This window comes from Sinocyclocheilus grahami, unplaced genomic scaffold (genome assembly GCF_001515645.1).
Source record: "Sinocyclocheilus grahami isolate Dianchi unplaced genomic scaffold, SAMN03320097.WGS_v1.1 scaffold576.1, whole genome shotgun sequence".
NCBI lineage: Eukaryota > Metazoa > Chordata > Actinopteri > Cypriniformes > Cyprinidae > Sinocyclocheilus > Sinocyclocheilus grahami.
Window position 1 is genome coordinate 391,749 of NW_015505755.1, and position 9,512 is coordinate 401,260.

Here is a 9,512-nt window from a genome sequence, read left to right on the forward strand (position 1 = left end):
ACATTCGTATATCAACCTGAAGCATATCTGGGACAGACAGAGACCTCTATAGCCTTAAAATTATATGAGAACATGAGAGGAGCAGATCTATCAACTTCATCTGGAAGTGATATTGACAAAAGCGCAACTGACAGGTGTGCAGGTCACATCATGGAAAAAAGGCCTGGAGAGGGGAAATGAAAGAGTGTTGGAATGTTACCCTTAGAGGCAAATCCTACTGAACTTGTTTTTTTGTTTGTTTTTTGTTCTACCATTATATTATACTCTTTGGCACAGCGCATTATTTTCTTACTTTCTTCAAAGCCATAAGAAAGTGAATATTTATCTTGCTGCAGCAAAAATCCAGGATTACCCTCTAGGCCAGCAAGCACCGGAAATCTGGATTATGAATCCACAAATGAATTTGTCCAGTAGGATTGGCTGTCGGGTCTTTCCTCAGAGTACAAAGCGCACACCCACAGGAGGTTCACACTCCTTGGGACAATATGAATGAGGATGATGTCTAAGAATCACTCACCCAGGGCAGCACAACAAATTCATGCTTAGCAATCCATTTAGAGAGTCATTTTGATAGTTGAGAGCTTATTCTCGTAATATATGAAGTATGTAAGGCACTGGATTTAATATTGTGCATTAACTCTAAATGTAACCGGAAGTTATGAATCATAAACTGATTTTAAAGAAAAGTAAAACTAAAGAAATTTCAGCAAGATCTAAACAGAAGATTACAGTAAGAACACAGTAAAACATAAACAAAGAAAACTGTACAACGAAAAGAAGCTAAAAACTGTTTTTTTTCTTGTACGTGTACATATTGTCTACTGATTTGGTCTTCTCTAAAGAAACCTGACATTTATGTTGATGAAAGCTAGGTGTATCTATTGTTGGACCAAAGATAGATTTTATGTTTGCTTTTTGTTTTGTCAAGTGACCTCTCTATTGGGTTCTTGCTAATGGATGTTATTGCATTGTTGGTAATACTCATTCAAAATAATTCTGTTCTGCATTTGATTCAGCAAAAACAACATGCATTTGGTGTATCAGTCTCTGCGAATAGAGTATTTGTTGATATATAATAGTATAACGTTGATATCTGTATTTGAAATCATTCCTTTTTATAATACACTTATGTGACCTCCTTGCTCTGAGTCTCTTACGCACACACATACATTTTGCTGAATTGGTATTCAAGCAAACAGTGCCATCTCGTGTTTACTAATGTAGTTCAGCGGTGCAAGAGCGAAAAAGGTATGAACTTATATAATTTTATAATACATACTTTCGGTAAATATCATAAAATATAAAGGATTATACATTTAGTCTAACTTTATTCCATTTTATAAATAGTTTATATATAGTCAAAAAATATAAATAAACTAAAAGGCTAAACTACTACTACTACTTATAAAGATAGGCTGTACGCCTTTAATAATAATTATTATTATTATCATTATTATTTTATCCTGCTGCAGAAACTTTTTTATTATCATTATTAATTTAGTTTATTTATATTTTGTTTAACCTATAATAAACCACCAAACAAATGTGATTCGGTGTACGCGCGGGGTGGGGTGTTATTGGGGTAGACAGCATCTCGAGAAAGGCTATTTTGTATTTATGGACGCAGGAGGGCGCCAGAGGTCCCCTCGACAACTTGTCACCTGAGCAGAAAATAAAAGGGACAAGAGACTGACTTCAACTGCGAAACTCTGTTTTGAATATCGATATGACTGTACAATCATTTTGTGTAGCTGCGTACTATAGTAATGACCACCCACGTTTTGATCATTCTTCATCCTTCTTCATCTAACAAACCCAATCCAACGCCAGCACTAACATGATCCATTTTATTGGCCACTTTACATGAGGTATAGGCTCTCATAACATGACTACTTTAAATTTTAAATATGTATTTATAAAATAACAAAACTCTATTTTAAATCGCACCACAGAAGAGACAAGTCACCTATTATATCTGGTAGAGTTTAGGCCACAAAGTTTGTTGAGTTGACAGAATACTTAGTAAATGGCCAGTTCTCGTGACTGAGGTAGTTTTCTATGTAGGTCTGTGCACGAGGCGTTTGGCGCGACAGAGCATCATATAGGGCTGGTTCCACGCTTTATCCCTGCTGTTTACCGGGGCATAATTGCTGTTTTGCGCACCTGTGGGTGTGAGGAGACTGGCGCCGTCTGTGATTAGTCAGAGGAATGCAGACTGCTTCCGTAAGATACACTGACAACATTTCAACGATAGATGGCAATCCAGTTAAACCGTGCTTCTCAACAATGGGGAAATATATCCCTTTAATCGAGACTGTACGCTTCATTTGATGCTTTTAGACTATTAGTTGGTCTAAATGTAGGCCATTGATCGAGTAGGCTAATTTACACGCGCACTGCTCCATTTGCAAGGTTAAAGGTTCAGGGTTCATCTTAAGGTTGCATAAACAAGAAAATTGCATTGGAATTACATAATTCAATTAGCTGCACAACAAAATGTTACTACTATTGAAAAAGATCATGCTCCTTTATACATTTTATTCTCATTTATGGCTAGTTTTCATATGAGAAAAAAAAAATTGTCTCTAGGACTATTTTGCGGTTTCCTGTCTCTTTTTGAAATTCCATAATTTTGCTAATGTATAATTTATTTAGAAGACAAATGGTTATATTTATTATCTCTTTGCTAATAATAATAATAATAATAATAAAACCTTAATAAGACCAGGGCTGCAAGATATTTTGTTATTTCAACTTGCTAGAGGTCTTCCTTCAGCTGGCAGTGCACTGCTTCTGGACTGCCTGCTAACCGATTGGTTCGCTTTACCACATGACGCCCAGTATATGGCCCGCCCGTCAGCATCTCCAAGACAGAGACCGCCGCGGAGCTCAAACCCTCTATCAACTATGGATATGTAACTTAAGGCGAAACCAACTACCGCTATAAGTTGTGTGATCTTTGTATCACGGTTCATTGTTAGAGGTGCAGATTTTGAATAGCTATTTTAAGTGGTCACGGTAAGTAAATTCAATTTAATGTTTTTTCCCCTGCAAAATGACCGCTGTTCTGGATAGCCTTGGCTCGGATATGCATACAAACCATATTACCTCGAGCAGCTTCAGCACCGTTCACAAGTCGCAGGATTCCCCAACATTGCCGGTGTCAACTGTGACCGACAGCAGCTTCTACAGTAGTTCACAGACAGGTCACTGCGCGGGGACAGCGTACGCACAGATGGCATCTTATTCCTATCATCCTGGTACATTGGGTAATGTTCACTACAGCCCAAAGGCTTACGATTTAGGCTATGCTTCTTCCTATGGCGCTTACGGAACGTATGGACCCAGTTCTTCACCAACACCAACCGAACCAGGTAAGACCACCTCAGAATTACCAGTATTACCTGTTGTCTTCTTGTGATATTTTACAATGACAACTTTTGTGGTTAACTTTTTATAGAGAAAGAACAGAGTGAACCGGAGGTGCGCATGGTGAATGGAAAGCCAAAGAAAGTCCGGAAACCGCGAACCATCTACTCCAGTTTTCAGCTGGCGGCTCTCCAGCGCCGATTCCAGAAGACCCAGTATCTCGCGCTCCCAGAACGCGCCGAACTGGCGGCTTCTATGGGCCTCACACAGACCCAGGTCAAACGCGGCTCTTTTACTGCATGCTGTGGCTAGAAGTCTGTATTTCTGTAGTTCTTTTTATTTTCAGGCAGAGCTGTGTTAGTTGTTTAACTTGGATGCGCTTTGTTGTGCACCACAGGTGAAGATATGGTTTCAGAACCGACGCTCAAAATTCAAAAAGTTGTGGAAAAACGGCGAGATTCCACCAGACCAGCAGGTTGCCGCCGGTGACTCTCCCTCTAGCACTCCTCCACCACAAGCAGGTTGGGATTTCCCACCGAACCAGACACCGAACGACGGGGACACAGTTTCGGAACAGCCCACAGGACCACCAAACACCACCGCCTCATCGTTTTTGACTAACTATTCATGGTACTCATCCACCAATACGGTCCCACATCTACAGCCCAGTACCCTAATACAATCTCATCACAGCTCTGCAATGAGTGCTGGGACCATATTCTAAAAGAGGACTAAAAATGGCCGAATACACCTGTTGTAGGCCTATATAATAGGCCTATTCTGTCACTGGACTTGTATCTTAGGAAAACATTAACTTTAAAATCTACAACAAAATGTTACTACTATTGAAAAAGATAATGCTCCTTTATACATTTTATTCTCATTTATGGCTAGTTTTCATATGAGAAAAAAAAATTGTCTCTAGGACTATTTTGCGGTTTCCTGTCTCTTTTTGAAATTCCATAATTTTGCTAATGTATCATTTATTTAGAAGACAAATGGTTATATTTATTATCTCTTTGCTAATAATAATAATAATAATAATAAAACCTTAATAAGACCAGGGCTGCAAGATATTTTGTTATTTCAACTTGCTAGAGGTCTTCCTTCAGCTGGCAGTGCACTGCTTCTGGACTGCCTGCTAACCGATTGGTTCGCTTTACCACATGACGCCCAGTATATGGCCCGCCCGTCAGCATCTCCAAGACAGAGACCGCCGCGGAGCTCAAACCCTCTATCAACTATGGATATGTAACTTAAGGCGAAACCAACTACCGCTATAAGTTGTGTGATCTTTGTATCACGGTTCATTGTTAGAGGTGCAGATTTTGAATAGCTATTTTAAGTGGTCACGGTAAGTAAATTCAATTTAATGTTTTTTCCCCTGCAAAATGACCGCTGTTCTGGATAGCCTTGGCTCGGATATGCATACAAACCATATTACCTCGAGCAGCTTCAGCACCGTTCACAAGTCGCAGGATTCCCCAACATTGCCGGTGTCAACTGTGACCGACAGCAGCTTCTACAGTAGTTCACAGACAGGTCACTGCGCGGGGACAGCGTACGCACAGATGGCATCTTATTCCTATCATCCTGGTACATTGGGTAATGTTCACTACAGCCCAAAGGCTTACGATTTAGGCTATGCTTCTTCCTATGGCGCTTACGGAACGTATGGACCCAGTTCTTCACCAACACCAACCGAACCAGGTAAGACCACCTCAGAATTACCAGTATTACCTGTTGTCTTCTTGTGATATTTTACAATGACAACTTTTGTGGTTAACTTTTTATAGAGAAAGAACAGAGTGAACCGGAGGTGCGCATGGTGAATGGAAAGCCAAAGAAAGTCCGGAAACCGCGAACCATCTACTCCAGTTTTCAGCTGGCGGCTCTCCAGCGCCGATTCCAGAAGACCCAGTATCTCGCGCTCCCAGAACGCGCCGAACTGGCGGCTTCTATGGGCCTCACACAGACCCAGGTCAAACGCGGCTCTTTTACTGCATGCTGTGGCTAGAAGTCTGTATTTCTGTAGTTCTTTTTATTTTCAGGCAGAGCTGTGTTAGTTGTTTAACTTGGATGCGCTTTGTTGTGCACCACAGGTGAAGATATGGTTTCAGAACCGACGCTCAAAATTCAAAAAGTTGTGGAAAAACGGCGAGATTCCACCAGACCAGCAGGTTGCCGCCGGTGACTCTCCCTCTAGCACTCCTCCACCACAAGCAGGTTGGGATTTCCCACCGAACCAGACACCGAACGACGGGGACACAGTTTCGGAACAGCCCACAGGACCACCAAACACCACCGCCTCATCGTTTTTGACTAACTATTCATGGTACTCATCCACCAATACGGTCCCACATCTACAGCCCAGTACCCTAATACAATCTCATCACAGCTCTGCAATGAGTGCTGGGACCATATTCTAAAAGAGGACTAAAAATGGCCGAATACACCTGTTGTAGGCCTATATAATAGGCCTATTCTGTCACTGGACTTGTATCTTAGGAAAACATTAACTTTAAAATCTATTTTCAGGCCGGGTTTGCTCAAGATGTTTGCTGCGGAACTCTTTGGCGCCACTAATGCGCTCAAGCAACGCACATTAAATTATTTTTCTATTTATTTATTTGTTTTCGTTATAGTCTAAATGAAAGGGGTAATCAGAGAAGCTTGTTTCACATTCCAAGTACAAACGGGTAGACTTTTTTCGTGTGTTGTTCAGGATATATTACGTATAGTGATAAATCTATTAAAATGCTTATAACCTCCAGTCATAATTAAATGTGCATTTTACTATCAGTTTAACGTTTGGTTCTTTTATTGTCGTTTCAAGTGTTTTTTTTTTCTTCAACCCAAGGATTTTGTGGAGCTGGGTTTTTTTTTAATTATTATTATTTATTTATTTTTATTTTTAACGTGGCAACCAAGCACTTTGTTTTGTTTTTGCTAAAATGGTGGTCTGCATAGGTTTGTAAAGAGCATTAGCCTACATTTATGTCTACATGCAGACTTTTTCTGTGCATATCTCGGTTTCTTTTGCACGCGCTATGCATGTGTGATTATTCGGTAGAACGAATCTGATCCTATTTAATCCTTTGTAAATGTCCTTGGTGAGGAGGGATCCTGTACCTCTCATGAGGGGGAACGCCTGGCATTCGGACGCGTCTTGGCATGCGCAGAAGGAGATGCGAGGGCGTTCCGCGTGCGGCGAGGGCTCTTCCCACTCCAGACTCTCTGGAGTCAGCTCGCTCCTCTTCCAGACGTTTTATGAACGCCACTCAACCAGAGAAAAAATACATAAAACCGCCTCAAGCAGACCGCCCTGGAAACATTCTCCACGAGCCCTCGCTTCCAGCTCCAGCACAGCCTTGAGCTATTCTTGTACGGGGACACACAGTTCTCATAGCTTGCTTCACGTCTTTACATGGTCAAGTTCAATCTTTTTGGAACTAAAATAGTTACCGGAATAGGTGGGAGACCCGGCTTACTCTAAGGGCAAAACACTACTTCCCCAAGTGTACATTATTTTTCAAATTACTATGAGGCTTCGCCCATGTTTGCATATTATATACAGCATCTGTAATCCATGTAGGTTTATTTGTCATTGTGAAATTGGGATTAAAAGTTGCTTTAATTAAGGCAAATGCATACAAATAGACTGCATATTTTCTGTATTAGGCCCCCAAATTGTGTGAATATTTTCTGCATACATTTCATGAACTATTATCCATCTCTATAATTTAAAAAAAAATAAACATTTGTTTTACCTAAAAATTAAATTGTATATTAAAGGAAAAAATTAAAAGAATATTAGGAATATCAGGAAGAAATCAATCAGCTTGGCCGAACAAACAAACAAAGAGCAGCATAACAAATCAGCTTCATACAGAATCATCAGTATTCCGAGGTTTACCCACGAAGCTATTTAAAAAGAAAAAGTTTCATGGGCTGTTGTAACTAATCGTTTATCTTATAGGATTTGTTTCTTTTGAGGTTCATTTGAGCTTCCGCGGTTTTTCTAAATATGGACATAGTGGTTTGGGGCCCTTGGATCCTTCGATTCTTATTGAAAAAGGCGTCTATTTTTATTCTGATTTTGGTAAAGGCCTATCTCATTTATATACACATGCAGGTACAGCAAATGCTTCTATGATTGTAACACATTTGACCGTTCTGCTTCGTTCTCCTTATGTCAACATTCACAGCTGGCAGTAATTGAAATGCCAGGGCTTATATGCAACCACACCACTATGAGTCCAAATGACTGCTTCCGTTTAGATTCAAAGCTACATCTGCATGAAGCGGAGGGTCTCTGCATTACAAGAACAGAACAGAAAGGATACATTTTGCGGTGTTGTCTGTAATCATATTTTGTAGTGCATTAGCCTATTAATAACCACTTTCTGTTCACTGCAGAAAAAGTTCCTGCGATGGTGGGCTGTCAGTAATGCAAAAGTTGATTTGCATACGTTTTGCTGGATCTTTTCTTTTTCTTTGCTATGATTAAAAATGCATTGTACGATCAAGAAGAAAACAAAGAACTACAAAGCATTAACTTAGCCTAACCAAATGAAACGAACAAAATAGCTATTAAAAATATTGAGCTTTAACTTCAGATAGGAATAGATCATGAAACATCGTAAACAAAACAGAAATATGGAAAGATAAACGCTGAAACGAAAAGTGAGCGAAAATACGAGTTTTTAAGTCAATTAGCTACTTTAAAGTCAATATAATGATCTGGAACATCCTTCATGGCAGAATACAGCACCTGCGAACGGTTCAGCGCTACATGCTGCAGCCATAGGCTATCTACATAAGAAAAAACGCCTATTGATTCCCTGCCTATTCCCTTTTCTTTTGTCCGACTGAAAAGATCCCTCCACGCCAGAAATTGCTCGTAATTGCGACAGACAGAGGAAAATGCGTGAGGATGCACAAGAACCAAATGGCTGCAATTATGATTCGATTTAATGAGCACAGCTTAGAAAGGCAGGCACCATGCGGTCAGTAAGTGCGATCAAATCACATCAACTAAACTAGTAGACCAACTACAGATAAACAGATTATTATCATTAATATTAGAAACTTTTACTTGGTCTTTATAGTGCATCATCTTTAATCGATGGGCTTTTTAAGTTCTTTTTTATGTGATTACAAATAAAACACGATCATTCACGCACGTTTAAATCTGTCTGGTGTCGTCCCTAATAAATCTCGTTTTATACGTAGGCCTACACATCATTTGCTTTATACGTTTTCTTTTATAATATCGAGTTAAACCCCATCTGATCATACAAACTAACATATTTGATCGGTTAGCCTATAGCTAAGTGTAGAGAAATTGCGCGTTTCTTTAGCCTAAATATAGAGCTTACCGTTTCAACCAAAAAGCAGAAGGAAACTTCCCAGATGGCACAGCTACGGATTGACTAAGGGTCACAATGTAATTAACTTTAATTGTACACATCATAGAGGCAGCACAGCGATTAAACAGATGCAGAACGGAAGGCGGCTCGTGCTCCTAGACTAAGCGCACTTTCTGATTTGTCATTTGACTTTCGGTTGTTGTTTTTTTAGCGATTTAATATTTGTAAATCCACACACTTAAAAACGTAAATTGTAAGACTGAAAGCTATGAACACTGCTATTACATGCGGATTTCAGACAGCAGAATTCCAACTCTTGTCAAATGTCAGACAGCATAAGCAGTTTGCCAATGTTGTCCTGAAGCAGATATATGATTATAGGGTATTCTTGATACGCTACACATGGCTCATACGGGAACCCATGGCCCATAAATATAATCACCTCTCGAGAGATGCACAGCGCTAACTACATTACTGCGGGGTAATATTATGATGTACGGAGAAACCCCGCCATAATAATAAGACATAATGACATTTCATTCCCTGTGCTTTCAATGAGTTCAGTCAGAGATGACATCAGAAACCAAAGAGTTTGGAATAGTGAAGAGATTTTGAAACTCATTACACAATAACCTACATGCATTAAACAATTAACCTTATTAATTCATAATGTAAAAACGCAGCGTGGAGCTGCACAGCTGTTCCATGCCATTTGGTCAGGCTAATAAAATAAGATAAAACATTGGATAAATGGCAAGAAACATTTATTTA

At 39.7% G+C, this 9,512-nt stretch overlaps 2 protein-coding genes across 2 annotated transcripts; both read left to right on the forward strand.

The window, feature by feature from the left end:
* Nucleotides 1-2,945: 2,945 nt before the first annotated feature.
* On the forward strand, nt 2,946-4,144 carry LOC107556695 (homeobox protein Dlx2b-like). Its single transcript, XM_016239864.1, has 3 exons — nt 2,946-3,374; nt 3,461-3,645; nt 3,767-4,144. Exons 1-3 carry the CDS (start codon nt 3,056-3,058, stop codon nt 4,091-4,093), a joined length of 831 nt encoding a protein of 276 aa, XP_016095350.1. The 5' UTR covers nt 2,946-3,055; the 3' UTR covers nt 4,094-4,144.
* Nucleotides 4,145-4,650: 506 nt separating this feature from the next.
* Nucleotides 4,651-6,149, forward strand: LOC107556697 (homeobox protein Dlx2b-like). The gene is made up of 3 exons (XM_016239865.1): nt 4,651-5,079; nt 5,166-5,350; nt 5,472-6,149. Exons 1-3 carry the CDS (start codon nt 4,761-4,763, stop codon nt 5,796-5,798), a joined length of 831 nt encoding a protein of 276 aa, XP_016095351.1. The 5' UTR covers nt 4,651-4,760; the 3' UTR covers nt 5,799-6,149.
* The last annotated feature ends 3,363 nt before the right edge of the window (nt 6,150-9,512 follow it).

What these genes read in the sequence shown, in the direction of transcription:
- LOC107556695 (XM_016239864.1), top strand. Translation starts at nt 3,056, where the DNA reads ATGACCGCTGTTCTGGATAGCCTTGGCTCGGATATGCATACAAACCAT. An exon ending in ACCAACACCAACCGAACCAG is followed by an intron (nt 3,375 to 3,460) that starts GTAAGACCACCT and finishes AACTTTTTATAG; the next exon opens with AGAAAGAACAGAGTGAACCG. An exon ending in TGGGCCTCACACAGACCCAG is followed by an intron (nt 3,646 to 3,766) that starts GTCAAACGCGGC and finishes TGTGCACCACAG; the next exon opens with GTGAAGATATGGTTTCAGAA.
- LOC107556697 (XM_016239865.1), top strand. Translation starts at nt 4,761, where the DNA reads ATGACCGCTGTTCTGGATAGCCTTGGCTCGGATATGCATACAAACCAT. An exon ending in ACCAACACCAACCGAACCAG is followed by an intron (nt 5,080 to 5,165) that starts GTAAGACCACCT and finishes AACTTTTTATAG; the next exon opens with AGAAAGAACAGAGTGAACCG. An exon ending in TGGGCCTCACACAGACCCAG is followed by an intron (nt 5,351 to 5,471) that starts GTCAAACGCGGC and finishes TGTGCACCACAG; the next exon opens with GTGAAGATATGGTTTCAGAA.